The sequence below is a fragment of the Zosterops lateralis genome (assembly GCF_965231275.1).
Source record: "Zosterops lateralis genome assembly, chromosome: 10".
In the NCBI taxonomy this organism is placed as follows: domain Eukaryota; kingdom Metazoa; phylum Chordata; class Aves; order Passeriformes; family Zosteropidae; genus Zosterops; species Zosterops lateralis.
Genome location: NC_139770.1, coordinates 20520015 through 20539400, shown reverse-complemented (window position 1 = coordinate 20539400; position 19386 = coordinate 20520015). Strand labels below are relative to the sequence as shown.

General features: G+C 53.7%; 1 protein-coding gene across 2 annotated transcripts in view; it reads right to left on the bottom strand.

Moving 5' to 3' along the window:
- Positions 1 to 4476: 4476 nt before the first annotated feature.
- Positions 4477 to 19386, bottom strand: part of EPHB1 (EPH receptor B1) — a 76825-nt gene continuing 61915 nt past the window's right edge. Inside the window, exons 11-17 of one of the 2 annotated variants that reach the window (XR_014590787.1) lie at positions 18981 to 19228; positions 18495 to 18710; positions 16265 to 16414; positions 15550 to 15743; positions 14912 to 15067; positions 13241 to 14593; positions 4477 to 4789 (exon numbers count right to left, since the gene is read on the bottom strand). Coding sequence is in view for 1 of the 2 variants with exons in the window: in XM_083868512.1 (XP_083724638.1) it covers positions 14485 to 14593; positions 14912 to 15067; positions 15550 to 15743; positions 16265 to 16414; positions 18495 to 18710; positions 18981 to 19228 (1073 nt within the window). In the remaining variant the exon portion in view is untranslated. Of the gene's footprint in view, positions 4790 to 12949; positions 14594 to 14911; positions 15068 to 15549; positions 15744 to 16264; positions 16415 to 18494; positions 18711 to 18980; positions 19229 to 19386 lie in introns of those variants that run through there. The other variant, XM_083868512.1, reaches the window with a different exon arrangement.

Here is a 19386-nt window from a genome sequence, read left to right as displayed (position 1 = left end):
AGGTGATTTTGTGCTGGTTACACTTGTTTTAGGACCCTGCCTGTGTGTGCAGCCTGGTGAGCCTTGCTGATCAAAACAGGAGCCACGTCCAGATCCTCCCCCAGCACAATCTCCAGCTGGACACCAACCTGGGGGCCTGGTTGCCTTCCCAGAGCACACACACCACAGTCCCATGGAGTGTGGGATTCCAATGACATTGGACCCAGAGCCGAGTGACCAAAGAGATTCTGAACAGAGAAGGGAAGGTGGGAGGATGGAGCTGCTGGGATAAAGCTGAGCAGGGACCGCCAGCATGGGGCCAGCACAGGGCTGGATGGACACCCCCTGCTCTCCTTGCTGGGACACCTGGAGCCAGGGGATGCCCATGGCCACTGCTGGGTGCCAAACACCCCTGGGTGTGGAACACCAGCCCTCCAGACCTCCCAGGATGCCAACGTGCTTTGAAGTCCCGAATCCACACTTGAGCTCGCTCTGTATAAAGAAGATATAATACCCCATCTCCCTCATAAGGGCATGGGGAGATAAATTCATTAGTGTTTATAAGGAGCTAAGAAACTCTGATTAGAGAGCCAGGGAAAGGGCCCACGAGGGAAATGAATAATTTGGCGTGCAGGAAGAGGGTGGTAAATAATGCATGGGCTGCCGTGGCACCGGGAGAGGAGAGGCTCGGGAGCAGCTCCGGGTGTGGCACAGGGCCAGGCAGGGAACTCCTCCCTTCAGCTGGGGTGGGGAATGCACCTCCCAGCCCTGCCTGGGACTTCAGCGAGGGAATGTGGGCAGGACTGGTGAGCCTGCCTGGGTCTTGAGCCAGGCAGCACAGGTATCTTGGGGTTTTGGGGAGCTTTCCACTTCCCCTGTTCCTTCGGAGGGGCACCAGCATCTCCAATTGGGTCCACAAGCAGCAGGGACAGTCCCCAAAGCTGCGGGGACAGCAGAGACATTTTCCCCAGCCAGGTTAATGCCAGCTCCCCAGGGCACCTTACTGCAAAGCATTCCCACTCCTCCAGGGCCAGGTGGGTGTGAGAGGTGTTTCCTGGGGGCTGGTCCTGCAGGAAAGCATCCTGAATCCTCCCCATTGCTGAGGGCAGGGGCTGAGGGGCCCAGCTCACAGCCCAGCAGCAGCTCAAACATGTCTTCCATCCTGCCCAAGTCCCAGGAGGTGGGGTTTGTTCAGTCAGCTGGGTGAGAGCATTTATCTGGGAGCTTCATGGAATCCCAGCATGATTTGGTTTGGAAGGAACCTTGAAGCTCATCCACTCCAACCTCCCACTTGCTCCAAGCCCTGTCCAACCCGACCTTGGACAGTCCCAGGGATGGGGCAGCCACAGCTGCTCTGGGCACCCTGTGCCAGGGCCTTCCCACCCTCAGAGGGAAGAATTTCTCTCCAGTATCCCATCTGACCCTGCCCTCTAGCAGTGGGAGCCATTCCCTGTGTCAAGTCCCTCCATTCCTTGTCCCCAGTCCCTCTCCAGCTCTCCTGGAGCCCCTTCGGGCACTGGAAGTGGCTCTGAGCTCTCCTTTGATCTTTCCCTTCTCCAAGTGAACCCCCCAGCTCTCCCAGCCTGGCTCCAGAGCAGAGGGGCTCCAGCCCTTGCAGCAGCTCTCAGGCCTCCTCTGGACTCATTCCAACAGCTCCAACATCCTTCTTATGCTGGAGGCCCCAGAGCTGAAGGCAGCACTGCAGGTGGGGTCTCACCTGAGCAGAGCAGAGGGGCAGAATCCCCTCCCTGGGTGCTGCTGGTGGCTTAGGGCAGCAAAGGGGGTGGCTGTGCAGGTTTAATCAGGGTAGTACCTGAAACTCAGCTAAAAGCAACTGCTTGGAGTAAATCCTGCCCTGTCCACATCACCCTGGAGCAGAGGGAGGATGTGATGTCACTTAGAAGGAGTATGTGAGGTGACTGCATAAACAGGAATGAGCCCCTTGCTGGCAACAGGAGATGATTTTCTTGAGAGCAGCCCCCAAAACCTCTCCAGAGGGCCTGGAGGAGACTTCAACACTGCAGCAGCCTCAGACCAGCTTCATCCGAGCCCTCCTGGCTCTCCAGCACTGCTGAGCCTGCCTGGCTTGTCCTCCAGGAAAATCCCAGCACTTTTAATAGGCGATGAGGCATCTCAATAATTCCAGCAGATGCTGCCAGTTAATGTGGGTTGGCACAGAACTTCATCATCGGCCCATATTACTCCAATTACAATTTAGCCTATGGTCCTCTTGGGTTCATCTTTTATTTGTCTTTCACTGCCGAGTGTGGGAGGGAGGGGAGGTGGGAGATATGTGGGGATGTGTGTCTGACCTCTCCCTCCTTCACTGCCACATCTCTGCACAGCCAGTACACTCCCAGCCACTCTCTTCCCATGGGAAGGGCTGTCCTTGGGCCAGAGCTGTGCATCTGGAATAAGAGCAAGTGTCTCCCACCAGACTCCACACGTGAACCGTCCAGGGAAGCCCCTCACTGCACCCCACGGAGCTGAGCACAGTCCTGGCTCAGTTCTCTCCTTGCAGTGGGATAAATTAGGATTTATTCCTCCACCAGTGTCAGAGTTAGGCTGGCATCACACTGGTGTGCCAGAGCACTGGGGGCATTGGGATTTCTGGGAGCTGCTGCGGGGTAATTGGAGCCAATGCTCTGCTTCCATTTTTCAAACCTGAGAGCCGTGAAGGGAAGATTTTTCATTCTGAGGGTTAGGCTCTGTTCTGGCTGTGACAGTCACCTGTGTCTATATTGAAAGCTCAGGGAGAGTTTCTTTGGATGCTGTGTGGCCTCGTAAATGACATCTCGCTCCAGCTGGGATGCAGGTGGAGATGGTGACTGGTTATCCCATGGGGAAAATAAAACACAGCTTGCAGAGCCTGCAGCTGTATAAACCTGCATCAGGGAGTGAGGGTCTGTCAGGGACTGGCTGGCCATTTCCAGGCTCTGCTGAGGGGTTTTTGGCTCCCCAGGGTCCTTCAGAGCCCCACAAAGCACCACACTGACAGCAGGGCTCCCCCAGACCCCTGTAAAAGGCTCTTCCAAGACAAACTGCTTCAGGAACATCAAGCCCTGGCTGTAAATGTCCATTGGTTACTCAAGGGGAAAACCTGTGTAAAGGATACACCCCTCCAGCACCCCAAATCCCAGAGAATTCAACAAGTATGAACACTCAATTAAACCACACCAGAAGCCCACTAAATCAAGTGTCCACTCAATTAAGGACACACAAACAACTTCACTCTGCCCTCCATCAGCTGCTGCCTGTTTGCATCTTGCATATCCAAAGATGGCAGAGACTCTCTGCTTTCATTTGTCAGCAAGGACTTGGCAAAAAAAAAAAAAAAAAAAAAAAAAACCACCCAAAACAACAGTTCTGCCCCTGTGTAAAGTGTGAGGCAAACCTTACTGTGGCATGTGAGTTTGAGGCAGTGGAGTCCTGCCTGCTGGGACCTGGAGCCATCCCCATCAGCACATGGAAGTCACTCAAAAATCCCTGTAATAAACACATCCCAGCTATAATGGCCCTGGAGAAGCAGAAGAGACATGGAAATCTCCTGCCAGGAGCCATGCGAACACCCCATATCAACACCACCACTGGTGGGACAGTTAAAGGATGCCAGGGCCTGCAGAGCTCTGCCAGCCCCACCTACAGCTGAAGCACTGCTTGCCTCCCTCCCCACGGCTCACCCCAAAACCCCAGCCATGGGAACCCCCAACCCCACCTCCAGAGCTCCCCCAGTAGCAGCTCCCCTTTCTCAACCCCAAATAACTCATTGGTGGCTGTGTATTTTTAATTGACAAAACCTTTAGCCCCCGTTTCAGCCCCTGCTGCTGATTGGGGGATGTTCCCAGTGCCGGCAGGACCAGCTGCTCTCAGGTCAGAGAATCATGGAATATCCTGAGGTGGAAGGAGTGATGGAGGGTCCTCCACAAAGGCCATGGAGTCCAACTCCTGACCCTGCACAGGCCCACCCCAGGAGTGTGTGAGACAGAGCTGGGTGGGTTGTGGGATTGATCCCAGCAGGAGAAAATGCCCAAGTGCAGCCAACGCACACGAATCCATTTTCCAGCCATCATTTACAGTAATCCTTACGGAAAGCAGGTTCAAGACGAGCATCAGCCGTTGCATGGCCAGGCTCCAGCAGGACTGGGGGAGCCGGGGGACGGCGCTTTGATGGCAGTGAGCGCTTCCAGCGCGGCTTCCCCGAGCCATCGCACAGCGGGGCTTTGAAACGCGCCCCGCGCGAACAGCCGCGCCAGGAAAACTCCTTCTCCCAGCTTTTCTGCTGCGAGTGAGCTCCGATAGGGATCGCCGAGAATAAAGTCACTTCATTTACAAACCGGGGAGCCAAATCTGATAGACATCAACATTCGAGGTAAGTCAAGGAGCGGTGGAGCGCTGCCAGCTCCCCAAATGAATATTCATGGCAAACACTCTCCCACTCCGAGCTAAGAGAAGCCGGCAGCGGGAAGGCTGCCCCTGGGAAGGGGAACGACAGGGACCACGCTTATTTCATCCTTTTTATTGAGTGCAATTTTCTCTTTAGTACAATATTCTCTGAAAGATACTGTTACAAACTCCGACAATTTCAACACAATCAACAAACTGGGGAAAGAAGAGGACGGGGAGGGGGGAGCAAAAAAAAAAAAAAAAAATTCCGAGGGTTGAAATCTTTTACAGACATCTCACTGGTTATGTACAGGACAGGGTAGGGCTGGCCCGGGACACGGCGCGGCTCGGGGGGACGGAGCATCCTGCGGTGGGGAGCGGCCCCTGGCCGAGCTGCTGCCCCGCTGCGGTGCTGCACTCCACGGCCCTGCAAGGAGAGAGGGACACGAGGAGAGGGTGAGTGAGAATAGGCACGGCCAGAGCTCAGAGAGCCGCGCTCCTTCCCCGCTGAGCCCCCAGAGAAACCCAAAGGCTCCTTACAGCACATGCAGCCTCTCCATTAAAAAAAAAAAAAAATAAAAAAAATAAAAAAAAAAAAAAAAAAAAAAAAGCAGGGATTAATTAATATGCTGTCAGAAAAGTGATGATTTCACTGAAAGCTCTCCATTTCTCCTCAGGGGGAAAAGGAAGGAAGGGAAGAGACTGAATTCTTTGTGAGGCTGAGTTGCTTTAGGGAGCGGAGGGAGGCTCGACGCGGTTTTGGGGGCGGGAGGGTATCCGTGTCCCCCAGCAGCCAAGAGGCCTTTCCACCCCTTTCCACTGCAAAATGAGCCCTCCCCGGGTGTAAAGCAGGAGCAAAACACCAGGCACCATCAAATCGCTTTTTTCAATGTAACAACAACAAAAAAAATTCCCCATTTTCTCTGCTGCCAGGGGGAAACCAGAAGGTCTGGGAACCAGAGGAGCAGCCCCAGGAGCACCTTCTCCACACCCTATAACCAACGAGTACCACACAGCAGCAAAATCCCATTATTTAGCCACTTTGGAGAGGCAAAGATGCTTTTAATATACAATTGCACCTTGGAAACATAAAGGCAGCACATTAAATAACAAAGCAATTGACTGCTGGGTCCCTTTGCTGGGCCACAAAAAACCGGGGCTCGCTGGCTAATTATTGCCGGGCATCCCTGTGCCTCTCCAAACATACCAATGCTTTCAGAAAGCCACCCCAGCTGTGCCTGACATTTCACTCCTATTAAAATTCATCATTCTCCTGAATGGAAATAATTTTTTTCTTTAGCAAACCCAGGTAGTAATGAAAGTTTTATTTAGTAATGTAGTGTTTGGTGGAGAAAGGGGCAGAGAAAAGGGGAGAGAAATTGAGATTATCTTTTTTAAAAAGAGGACTTCAGCTGGGGGAAAAGATATTGCTGGATATTTCTTGGGCGGAGGGGGCCGTGCTTGGAGGTTTGGTCTCACAGCTCTCGGTAACGTTAATGGGATCAGAACAGCAAAACAGCCGGAAAAAAACCCGTAACAGAAACACAACTGCTGTAAGGAAGGATGCTGAACTCGCTGCCTGGGCCGGGCGGGTCGGGGGATGGCTGCCAGCCGAGGTGGGGCGGCGAGGATTTTTATCGGCCCCGGACTGTGCCACATTAAAGCTGGACCCGAGTGACGCTCCGGCCCCGGGCGCTGCTCCCGGCTCCGCCACCGCCTTCCCCCGCGGCATTCCCAGCCCTCGGAGCCGCCCTTTCCCAGCCCGCCCGGCAGCAGCAGGGCTGGGGAAGGCTTTGGGGGTTATTTTCCCTGGGGAACCCGCGCCCTGCCGGGGGAGGTGGCCGCAGGCTCAGTCCTTCCACACGAGCTGCAGCCCTTCCCTTCATCGGGGCAGAAAACGATTCAGGGACGGCTAAAGATGATTTGGGCTGATCCCAAAGGGGGGATCTCAAGAGACACGGGGAACAGGTCATGAACAGCTGGAGGAGGATGGGGGGGCTGGAGCAGTGCAGCTCATCCCCAGGTACGGAGCCACCGAGTCACCCCCTTCATCCCCCATCCCTCACCCCCCATCCCTCACCCCTCATCCCCCATCCCTCATCCCCCATCCCTCATCCCGCCTCCTCCCGGAGCGCCGGCGTGGGAACCCCTGCGAGGCGGATGGAGGGCTTTGATCTCAGGCTCCGAGGGCTGGCGTGACACAAATAGCAATAGAAAGGCCACGTTTGTGCGATGGGAAGGCGTCCCGTGAGGGAAGGAGTTATCGAGCAGCGCGGTTGGGATGCGGGCACCGCGTCAGCCTCAGGGCGCTCTCCCTCCCCGCCCTCCTGGGACTCGGCAGAATTGCAAATACCCGGAATAATCAAGGACGGGTGGCACTGCAAAAGCAGCTGCTGTGCCCGTGTGATGCCATGGAAAAAGGGAGCAGCTGGTGGGAACGGGAAGGAGGGAGGGAACTCTGGGAGTGACCCAAAGCCATCCCTGTATCCTGCAAGCCCCCCTGAGCACCGGCCCATTTCCAAACCCTCTCCAAAGGGAGTCTTTTCCCTCCGGCCTCCCAGAGCTCCACCCCCATCCAGGCACCATCAGGGTCAGGACCTGGCACTGCCATCCAGGCACTAACCCCAGCCTGAGTCCCTGACCACGGCAGCCTCTGGCTGGCTCCCAGATATTTAGGCTGGGGAATCTGAAGAGTTCAGCCAAAGCATGGTGGGGAAAAATAAGTAAACCAATCGATATGTGCACGTTCCACATCTGCCCGTGCATGGAAGCCCCCACAAGGATGAGATGTGGGTTCACCTGGCTCCTCAGACAACACTTGCCATGGCCTGCCCCTCCCACTGTCAGTCCTGCTTGGCACTAATTAGCATTGATAATTGCACTGATGGTGACCATAATTTTCCTGCCCTCTCTCCCTACCTTCACACAAGGGTTCAATTGCCTAATGAGGCCCCTGAGGATAACCAGAGAGGAGCAGGTTCCCCCACCACGATGGCAGCTCCTGCACAACATGAGGGGGTGGGAGAGCAGAGAAGGGAAAGGCACAGCCCAGCTGCTGGATGGGGAAAGCTGCCGAGTCTTGTTTACTTGGGGACACAGAGAAAAGTTCACTCCAATTAATTTTTTTAAGTGGATGGGCGTTAATCCCCCTACACTTATCTAGAATTAATGCAGCCTTAAGTAGATTTTTGCCTAATCCACTTCCACATCCGCCCCAAAAGGACACTGTCTGTTTTGGGAAGGAGCAAAGTTCAGCTAATCCACTTAAAATTCACAGGGCTGGTTTGTTCAGATTAACCTCCTCCAGCATTTCCCTCCAGAGACAGGCTGGAAGACCTCAACACCATCCTGGCTCTGCCACTGATGGGGCCACCCCCTCCATGGTTGTGTCACCTGTAATGCAGCTGTCCACGTGTTGGGGTCTGCAGGGATCCAGAGATGTCCCCAAAACAGCCCCTACAGCAGAGCAACACAGCAGGGTGGGACAGCCAGGGGTGTCGGGGCTGTTTAAACTCCAGTGGCCAGAGGAAGGAGAGCAGAAGCAGCAGCGATGCTCGGACACAGAGAGAAGGGAGGCAACTGTGCCTGGGCTGGAGGGGTGTTCACAGCACTGGTCTGTGGAGGACAGCCAGCCAAAAGTGACAGCCCTGGGACACCATCCTGAGTGCCAGCAGCTCTGAAAACCCCAAAAGGTGCAGGTGAAGGGCACCATGGTCACCAAGACAGGTGCGGTCCCCTCCCCAGCACTGATCTGCTGCTCTGACAAGAACCAAGACACCACATTGATTGCCATGGATGCTCATGGTTCCCACCTCACATCTCTTCCTGCCAGGCAAAGCAGAAGGGGCTATCTCCTGATTGGAGCAGCTCCCCTTTTCATGTCAAACTCTGGGAAGGCAACACAGCCCATCAGGGTCTAGTGATGGACATGAGCCAGCAGATCTCCCCTGAGATACAGAGCCAAACCCTGAGGACATCAAAAAATGGGGAAGCACAACCCAACAACAGCTCTCACACTTCTCAGACAGGCTTTGGAGGAGACTGAGCTCAGCTGGGACAGGCAGAGCCATTCCCTTATGGGATCCAAGATGATCCCAAAGGACCCCTCCAACACCCCAAAAATATGAAAAATATAAACCAAAACAGGAGCAGCAAATAAATCACTGATGGGGTGAAACAACTTGTCACAAGAGTCCCATCAGTGTGGAGTTGGCTTCTCCCTCATCATCACTCAAGAAGTTTCTGGCACTTCCAAAATTCTGAGGAGACTCACTGGGAATGATCTAAGTATTGGATCACTATCCACCCTGGCAGGATCCTTCACAGAAGAGGCACCACAGCAGACCAAGACCTGAAGATTAAATGGCCCTGCAGCTCCTCACTCAGTGGGGACATTGGGGCAGCAGGGACGAGCAGCACCTGGATGAGTGCTGGAGCTGGATGTGATCCCCTGGCCCTCGTCCTTCCTGCCAGCAGTTCAAGGAGAAGGGGTGGCCTAAGAGCTACAGAACATTTCTGGCTCTGTAAATCCATTCCTCGTCTCAGAAGCTGATTGATCCTTTTTTTTAAAACTCGAATTCAATGCTTAAGAGTAATGATTTCCAAGTGAACACAGAGTGGCTCAGATATATTGGCAGTTCTTATGGATCAGAGGCAAAAGCCTTATAATTCAAACCTTAACAAAGAGAAACGTGTCTGTCCTCATCTCAGAACAATGGCATGGGCTGATGGTAGTGCAAAAAACCTTTCATAGGTAATGCCCAATGATTTATCCCAGACCATGGGCCAACTGGGATGTTCCCACAGAGATGTCCTTGGGATGCAGGCAAATTTATTGATGAGATTCTGCAACCCAAGCCCAACCCAACCCTTCCCTCTCTCTGAATCAAACACTTGGAAAAGCAGAAAGTAGAAGAGGAGATCTCACAGGACCCAGGCTGATACAAGGGGAACAGGGGGAAGGATAGCCCCGTTTTCTCCTTGGCAAAGGAGCATTAGAGGCACCAAAAGCTGACAGGCTCAGAAATAATGGCTTGAGATCACTCTTATTTAAAAACCGGCTGCCTGCTGTTTTCATCGCAAGCCCTGCTCCGACTTGCAGCAATATTTAAAATTAAATATACATAAGTGCTTTCAAAGAACTGTTAATTTGAAGGTCATTAAATGGCATAAAATACATTCCTTTTTTTTCTGGAAAGAGGCACATAATTATGCCATTAATACACGCTCTTCTTCCACGTTCAAGCCTCGGATGTGCAAGGGGCTCAGGTTCACCTTCCCTGGCAGAGGCACCACATTTCCTTTTAATTACTGCCGCTGAGAAGCCTGCTGCTCCTCCATCACACCCAGGGATGGGCTGTGGAAAAAGCATGGAAGAGCCCCAGGGGAGAACGATGCAGCTGAATTGCAAATGGGGATTTTTGGGGGATGAGGGAAGTAACGGCGGGGCTGGAAATGTGAAGCCACTTGGCAACACCCAGTCCAGTTGTGAGGATCTTGCCCGCTGATTCTCACACGAGACCTTGGGCCAAGCTCAGAGCAGGGGGTTGGTAGCCAAAAGTCCCTTTTTGATTTAATGCTCTATGCAAAAAGGACAAAGCCAACCCAGACACACACACACAAAAAAAACAACCCCTAAAAAAGACACAAAAGGGTTGAGGTATTTACAGTTGCCATAGAAATGGAGAGAAGGAGCTGATGACTGCAGAGTGCAAAGTGAAAGGCCAGGATCAGGGGCGAGGCTGAGGTGGGCTCACCCGGGCACGCAGCCACATCCATGCAGGGATATGCATGTGGGATACAGCCAAAGGAGCAAGGCACTGTGACTGAGCTCCACTCATCAGCACTGGCAGGGGTCAGGATCCAACCCAGCAAGGGGCCTCTCCCAGCACTTCCATGTGGCACAGGAACCCATCAGGACCCTGTGTGATGGATGGAGCTCAGCCCAGAGGAAAGGCCTGTGCAGTTGGTCCTCTCTGATCGAAAACTCCTTTTTCTTCCCTTTAAACCAAAACTCTGCAAGGAGAAAGCAGCTTCTGAGCCATCCCTTCTCCTCTGTGATCAAAGAAAGGAACTAGCATGGATCAGAGGATGTGAAATTGGAGTGTTCATCTTTAGACCAAGGAAGAGGCTCTTGCCAGAGTAGGAGCAACAGAACAGCATCAAAGAGGTGCACCCAAGTCAAGGTGAGAGCCTCTTCCTTGGCATCTGACAAAGGAAAAGGAGGAGCAGGTCAAACACAAGGCTGCTGCCATGGCAGGGATAACTCTGTCCCTTCCAGACAGAAAGACTTCACAGTTTGGAAAACTGATTTTACATGGAAGAAAGGCCTCTAAAGAAACAAAACAGTCTGTCAGAAGTCATCTGAAATTTTTATGCCTTTTTTTTAAATAAAAAGCAAAAACAAAACATGGCTATTTTGGACTTTCCCCTTTGTTTTCCACTAACAGACTGATGACCTTTCATGAAATCTTCTGGTTTGGATGAAACAACTTTCATTGAAAGGCAAGAGAACAAGTGACATGTGGTGACCCTCCCTTAATTGTCACCTTGAGAGTAACTCCCTTGGCCCATGATGCCGTTTCCCTGCAGGGATTTGTTTGAGTCCACCTGCACTCTCTGCTCAGCCCTGAGCACCACCACTCTACTGTTGGGTTCTCACATGACCCTAGAGGGGACACAGCCAGGTCCCAGCACAAGGCCAAGATGTGGGGACAGCTGGTTAGGAGTGGTGGGATACGGGAATCATCTGCTCTGACACAGCTCAGGAGACATCAGATGTTGGATAGCTGGGAAAGCGCAACAGAATGGAAAGGCCACCAGCCCTGGCAATGCCCAAGGGCACTGCTGGTGGCCCAGAGCCAAGGAACAGCATCCACCCTGGAAAACTGAGCCAAGAAGGTCTTGGCATCTCTGATAGCACCTGAGCACTCAGACAGCCTGTTTGATCCCTCAGAGGTACCTGGTCTGCTAGGTGGGATGGGCAGGACCGACTGATTCATATTTCATACTCATGATGAAATGGCCTCAAGCTGTGCCAGGGGAGGTTCAAGTTGGACACCAGGAAGAATTTCTTCACTGAAGGAGTGATTAAACATTGGAATGAGCTGCCCAGGGAGGTGGTGGGATGCCCATCCTCCAAGGTGTTCAAGGAACAATGGACAAGGCAGTCAGTTCTCTGGACTGGCTGACACAGTGGGGGAGATCAGTCATAGGTTGGACTCAATGGTCTCAGAGATCCATTCTCACCTGTGACACTCTGGTTCTGTATTAAAGGGCTGACATCAAACCAGGGTTGCCGTGGTGTGCTGGGGCAGGGTTGGCACAGAGCAGCAGCAGCAGCTGCCTCGCAGGTGCTCACAGAACCAGCAACAGCGGCAGGGGAGCCATAAAGGTGCAGTATTGATATTTAGCCTGTGTGGCTGTCACTCGTTCCTTTAAACGCCTTTAGCTTCTTTCTAATAAAAGAGGAATCATAAAAAACGCCACAAAGGACCCTTCAGTGCCAGCGAATACCAATGTGGCGGGGTGGCACATTAGCATGCACGGCGCCCGCTCCATCTGCATGTTGTGCTGTGTGTGACAACATCCCAGAATACAGATTTGGGCCGCCAACATCCCGAGAGGTATTAGCAATCGTCTATCAGACAGGAAGAGGAGCAGTCCCTGCAGTTGTAAACAAGGGGTGTTTTTCTCTGCCTCTTTCTCTGGGGGGAGTTCAGTGAATTGAAACAAGCTCATTCCTGCATCTTGTTAGTTCCTGTTCTTCGGCAGAGCATGGGTCATCTGCCTTGGGCAATGGAAGAAAAAAACTGGAGGTGTAAAGAGCACCCTAAAGGATCCTTCAGCTGCTGGTGGTGATGAACCATGAGCATGAACGTGCTCCTCAAGAACCACATGAACTGAGCATGTGCTCCTCACGAGACACATGGGGGTCCACCCAGCCACAGAGGACCCTGACAGCCCCAACACAGGAGGGACAGTGCAGGCAGTGCACAGGCTGGACTCCTTGTGTTCAGTGGCAGCAAGCAAATCTGGTGAGGGACCTCCAGACACAGATGGGAATACAGTGGGGGAGATGGATATGAAGCAATCCCATGGTGCAGTTGGATGTGGGCAGCCCCATGGCAAGGACAGACATGGGGAAAAATCCACATGGGTGTGAGCCATCCTTACAGAACTGATAGACACAGGACATCCCTGTGGCACAGACATTGAGCTGAGAAGAAAAGCAGCCCTTATAACACAGCTGGACATAGGGCATCCCTGTGGCTCAGGAATACCCCCAGGACATGGATGGATGGAGGACATCCCCACGCATGTGAGCAGACATGAGGATGGAGGAGTGAGTGGGACAGAAGGTGAGTGAGGAGGATGGAGGGTGAATGAGGAGAACAGAAGGTGAGTGAGGAAGACAGAGGGTCTCCATGTACATATGAGCCACCACACCACCAAATCCTGGCTGGGACCTGCAGCCCCTGATGCACAGAGACAGCCAGCTCGTGCAACTGCTCCCCCACCACGCATGTGCCAGCACAGCGCCGGTGAGAGCGCGGTGATGGATCATTGCAACTCACACAGAGCCCTCTAAGTAAAAGCCTTATTAAGAGTTCATTTGTTTTATAAACTCCTGGCATGATCCGCAGGGGGAAGTCAGATGGGCCAGCCTTACAATATTCTGGGTAAACACTGACACGTGTTGGGCAATTTTAACCCGATCAATTTGTCTAGGAGACCAATGGAGGAACCAAAAAAAAAGAATAATAAAGATCAAATTAAATATGAAGAAACATCCACTGGGAGAGGCTATAAAGAAGAGCAGAAAAATACAGAGCAGGACGGACTGATGGAGAGAGACACATGAGACACTCAGACCTACCTCTGAAGCCATGAAACCTACGTCCATAAATCAATATCAAAATCCTAAGGTCCACAAGATGGGGGAAAAAGTCCTCCATAGCCATCTTCCAGACATCACCGAGGCCCTGGAGGCCTGAGCAGTCCATTTCCCAGAGCATCTTTCCTCCTCCAGCAGCCACCAACCCAGTCACAGCCACACGGTGGCTCCTCCAGTCCCGTCCCATCCCCGCCACACCGGCCGGCCCTTGGCATCCTCCTCCCCACGTGCAGGATGCCGAGCACTTCCTTCACGGCCGAGTGCTCCCCGGCTGCCCCCGCCCCTGGGGGCTGTGGGCACAACCCCTGGCCCCCTGGGCTGGGCCTCTAGCTGCAGGGTCAGCACTGGTCTTCAGTCATGGACAAGCAGTGAGTCCACGGAGGGTTGACAACATACACAGGCGCACATGTGCGCGCACACACACACGGGAACACCTCTTTCCATTTTCCAGGATGGAGAGTTTGTTTTTTTTTTAATCCTTTTTTTTCCTTTTTGCAAAAAAATGCAAGCAAAAGAGAAAAAAAAAACCAAAACCCAAGGTTTTCTATTGAAGGTACATCTCTTCTTCAATATGAAGACATTAACTGGATTGAGTCGGATCCCCCATGCAGTGGTCAGCGAAGTCCTTTGGTAGTTGCTGGAGCGGCACCCGGGTGGGATGGCAGGGAGCTGAGGAGACATCTGAGGACACTTCCACCCAGTCCATGAGCAGAGAGGGGAGCGGGGTGAGCCGGGAGGGCCGGGGCAGGGAGGAAGGGCAAAAGAAGAAAAAGGAAGGTGGTTTCTCCGGACAGGATGCTCCATCTCGTGCCTCTCCCTTCCCCAACAGCCCCTTCCTCCTTCTCAGTTTTGACCACTGCTCACTGGTGGCAGGATTGGAGTCTGGTCTCTAGGGTTTGGGTTTGCTTCCCCAACGCACATTGGTTTGTCTTCACTGTTCTTTATGATTTTTTTTTGTTTTGCTTTGCTTTTTAAATATATGATTTGTACATATTTATATGCATTTATACGCTGTCCCCCATGACATTGGTAAGTGTGCTTCTGTTGGTGAGGAAGGGGAGTCACCAGGCAGAGGTGAGTCCCAGGAACATCCTTTGGCTGCAGTCGCAGTCCCCAGGCAGTGGCGGCTCCTCTCCCAGCGCTGCCCCACATCAGTTCCTCCCCTCCCACCTCTGCCCTGCGCTGCCCTGCGCCCTCCCCGGCCCCTCCCCACGGAACAAGGGACGTCATGCCATCGAGGTCGGAGACTGGCTCATCTGTACTCGCATGGACTGGACGCTGTTCAGGATCTTCTTCTGGTGCCCAGCCAAAGTCACCCCTATTCTCAGGAGGTCTCTGCAAGGCAGACAGACAGAGGAATGTCAATGGGCAGCTGAGGGTGGTGAACCTGCTTTGCTGTTGCTAAAGGAGGTGAGGGAAGTAAGCTCAGCTGGAATATCCACAGAGCCCAAGCATGGCCCCATGAGCATCACTGGGTCTGAGAGCAGGGATACACCTGCACATTGACCCCCAAATAGTGAATGTAGCCACCTCCAGACTCTGGGTGACCAATACGAGGGATGCTCACACCTGTCCTTTGTCCTGAACTGACCTCCCCACCTCCCCAGCTGGGCAGCACCCCACTTTCAGGCAGCCCTGACATGGCCAACTCACTCGGACGTCATCTGGGCCACCAGCTGCAGGGAGGTGAATCCAGCAGTCAGGAAGCTGTCCCGGTACTGGCTCATCTTCACAGCACTCAGCCAGTCATCTACTGAGGTAAAGGCAGTGAAGTCGGGGATGGAGCGGTCGAGGAGGGGCTGAGAAGGCCTGAAACAGGACACACCGTTGGGGACAAGCCTGGCTGGCACCGAGGGGCTGCCCTGCCTGAGACCAGCCAGCACAGTGACACATTCCCCAATCCACCCCCGGTGCCCCTGTGCTCTCCCCAGCACATACCCAATACCCATGGAAGGCCACGAGGAAGGCCTGTCCCATGGGAATACTGCTCTGCCAAGCAGTGCTTTGCAGCTCACACGTTGTATTCCAGCTGCAGGAGCCACAGGGACGAGGCACTGGCAGAGCAGCCACCGCACCCAAATGGTCACACTCCATAAAGAATCAATAGCAAAGAATTATTGCTGTTGCTTAGCTGAAAACTGCATGCCCTTTGTCTGCCTGTCAGGCAGAGCCAAGACAGAACCCCCCTGCCCCCACCTAAGGATTTATGAACTCTGGAGCTGCTCCCTGGGGGGAGCCTTTCCCCACGGGGTGGGATGGTGCCTGGGAGCATCCCCACACCCGGCACTCACACAGCGGTGATGGTCGCCACAGTTTTGAGGCTTGCCGGGTTGCGGATCATTTTGTCCAGGGTGTTGACAATCTCAGAGAAGCGCGGGCGGGTGTTGCGGTCCTTCTGCCAGCAGTCCAGCATCAGCTGGTGCAGGGCAGCCGGGCAGTCCATGGGCGGGGGCAGCCGGTAGTCCTGCTCAATGGCATTGATGACCTGAGGATGGATGAGGACGGGTGAGTGAGGGGAAAGTGGATGAGGGAGTGGAGGGGCTCCCTGAGCTGCTTGTGCAGGCAGAGGGGCTGCAGGCAGCCAGGAAGGCACGGCCAGCCCGGCTGATCAGCAGCCAAGGGAGCGGGAGGAGCCGGGTGCTCTCCGAGGTTAATCTCCGCTCTGATGCTCCACGGCTGCAGTTCCTCCCAGCAGAGAGCTGCCACTCATTATCTCGGCGGATCTCGCCGGAGTACAGCAGTCACACTTCCAAAGCTCCTTCCCCGCTCGTAAACCCTCTGAACATTTTCAAAGGCCCTGCAGCTTGCTGAAGTCCAATTACCAGCCCACTGGCTTTTCTTCCCAATTTCCCTCCTTGCATTCTCTCGCTCACCAGCCTGTTTCATCTCCAAACTGAGCGCTCCTGAGGCTCCAGGAAGGAGCAGAGAGCCCTCTGGGCAGGGATTTCTTTTGGAAATGAGCACTCCCTGGCCCCCAGAGTAGTGTGGATGACCCCCAGTGCTTACATCTTGGTTGGACATGTCCCAGTAGGGCCTCTCCCCGAACGACATCACCTCCCACATGACGATGCCGTAGCTCCAGACGTCGCTGGCCGAGGTGAACTTGCGGTAGGCGATGGCCTCCGGCGCCGTCCACCTGACAGGGATCTTCCCCCCCTGCAGAAAAAGGGACTTCAGCTGAGAAACGTCTGCCTAGGCAGAGGAGGCTGGATGCCCACAAGCCAGGGCTGGGGCGATCCCATACATCCCCAAACCATGGGGACCCCACCAAGGAGTGGGCAGGTGGCACCTGATTGGAAGAGAAGGCAGGAGCCAAAAACAACTGCATGAATGTATCTTGTACCTGCCTAAAATGGCTTAGCTGAACAAAACAAATGGGTGTATCCAAGGATTTAGCCCACTGCCTGACATCACCCCACTCCAGCTGCCCTCCAGGACCCAGCACATCAGTGGCATGTCCCCAGGTCCCTTCCCAGGGAGTCACCAAGTGACAAGGCTAAGCACGACTGGGCTAGCACTTGCCACAGGTGAGAAGCCACAGGATCACCATCCCTTGACCTTCAATGGAAACAAGGCTGAATTAAAAGCATCCTCTAGAGATTCATCTGAGCTCCCACAGCTGCCAGAAGGCCCTTCCAACCCTACTTTTGGAGTGGAAGGCAAAAAGCAAAACACCTTTAACACCCAATGGAAAGCACTGGTGTAGGAAAATGCCTTTGGCAGAGAGCTCCTCATTTCTCCCAAAGGTTCAAAATCAGGCTCAGCATCCCAAGTCACCCCACCAAGCCAGGGCAGGTCCCAGGGCCAAAGGCCATGCCAAGGGCACAGGGATGTGAGGAGGGGCGGAACACACAGAGGGATTGCCCCCTGGGACAGCTCCATAAAATAAGCACAAAAAAAGCCACGGGATAAGGACAACCACAGACATGCATGGGAATTTTCTGGGGGCAGGACTGCATTGTAACTCATTTAGCACAATCATTTTCCGTAGCCTTTCCAAGGACGCGTCAGCCGCTCTTGAAGGATGAATGGCAAAAAATTTGATTTGAATAACTACAAGTGGAGAAATTAACTGCTAGGTTGTTTTTCCTGCCTTTTCCCCAGAGCGAAAAGCTTGCTGTGGGAGGCAGAGTGATGCAATCGCAGGCACAGCATCACTTCCCAGCTGCCAGGGAGATCTATTATGGCCTAAATTAAATAAAAACACAGATGAGATAATCTCTTTTTATCTCTGAAGGTGGGGAAAAGACTAATTCATGCCTCATCTCAGCAGCTACTGCTGGGGTCTTTGAAGGAAAAATAAAAGCTGGGTGTCTGCTCAAAGGCTGCTGCCTGCAGGAAGGGACTGGGCAGGGAGAGGGGCAGGTCTGGGGGCAACGGGAACATCCCATTGAGCAGGGGAGGGACAGTGAGGGGCTGCAACTGAGCCAAAACAGAGTCAGCCTTAAAGGCTTTCTCGTTTTGGCAGCTGGAGCCAGCCCTGGCACCTAGGCACAGCTCAGCAGCCCAAGGAACTGCTTTGGCAGGAGCTGGTGCAGCCTCATGCCGGCACCCATCACACACTCTTCTGATTAATCCATTAGATGAGGCCAGCAAGTTGTTCATCCCTTTCCCCTCTGATCATCCTTAACACCTCTTAGGGGCTCACAACCAGGACAGTGGCCATAGTGGGGAGCTGGGGGTCCCCTGGGGTATCCAGGAGCAGGGGGAGAAGAGAGCTGCTGTTACCTACAAATGAGTTAATTAAGGAGGAGAAGGATGGCTCCCGTTAGGCTTGTCTCTTTAATTTATGCTTGGAACAAGTTTCCAGCAGGGAAAAGCAGACCAGACCTAGAGTGCTGGGGGAAGGGAAGTTAAAACGCCATCACTGTGCTGCCAGGAGTTGCTGTGATCTCCCTGCCTCCCCTTCCTGTCTCTCTCCAGGGAGACTCCTCTGTGCATCTCTCCTCCACAGAGGAGAGGGAAGAGGCTTATCTGGAAACTGCAGAAGGCAGAAAGGTGCTTAGGGAGGAGGGAGGTGGAAAACTTCTACAAAGGAAGAAGAGAAAGGCGGGAAAAGAGGATAATTTGTGGAAACCACAGCCAGGACCTCTGGACCATGAACCTATATGGTGGGAACAATCATGAGGTACTCCCACCCATGCCAGACTGTACATCCAGCACCTTTCTCCCAGGTTCAGCAGGTGCAGGGCCCAGGGAATGCTGGGCAGGAGAACATCCTGTGGGAGGTACCTACCAAGGAGCTGGTGTAGGTGGGGTCAGATGTATCGTCCTGCAGGTAGCGCGAGAGGCCAAAGTCGGACACTTTGCACACCAGGTTGCTGTTGACCAGGATGTTCCTGGCAGCCAGATCTCGATGCACATAATTCATCTCTGCCAGGTACTTCATCCCAGCAGCAATGCCTCTGAGCATTCCCACCAGCTGGATCACTGTGAACTGCCCATCATTTTGCTGCGAGCAGAAAGAGCAGGCACTGGGGTGAGCATGCAGACCCCACAGTGGGACCAGGGCCACTCACTCTGGCCTCAGGAGGATGCTGCACCCCCCAGAGGACTCCAGCTGCCCTGCCTGATTACAGCAGAGGCATGCACCCCAAAACACACATTTTGGAGATGTATGGCACACTCCAGCCAGCTCCCAAACTAAGCAAACAGGCTGGGATTTACAAAGGGGACACCAACATCTCATTCCCAAACCCCAGGTGGCCCCACCTCGCCTTACCCGCAGGAAGGAGTCCAGGGCCCCGTTCTCCATGAACTCTGTGATGATCATGACGGGCCGGCTCTTGGTGACCACCCCTTCGAGGCGGATGATGTTGGGGTGGTCGAACTGCCCCATGATGCTGGCCTCGCTCAGGAAATCCCGGCGCTGCTTCTCTGAGTACCCGGCCTTGAGTGTCTTGATGGCCACGTAGATCTCCCGCTTGCCTGGCAACTTCAGGCGCCCCTTGTACACCTCTCCAAACTCCCCTGCGAGCGCAAGATGGAGTCATTTCAGTTGGAAAAGACCTCCAAGATCACTGAGTTCAACCTTTGATCAATCAACACCAGAGTTGCCACCTCCTCCTCCTCCACACTAAACATTGCAGAGAGCAAGGGATCCTTGCCCAGCTGAGAAATGGCAGCCA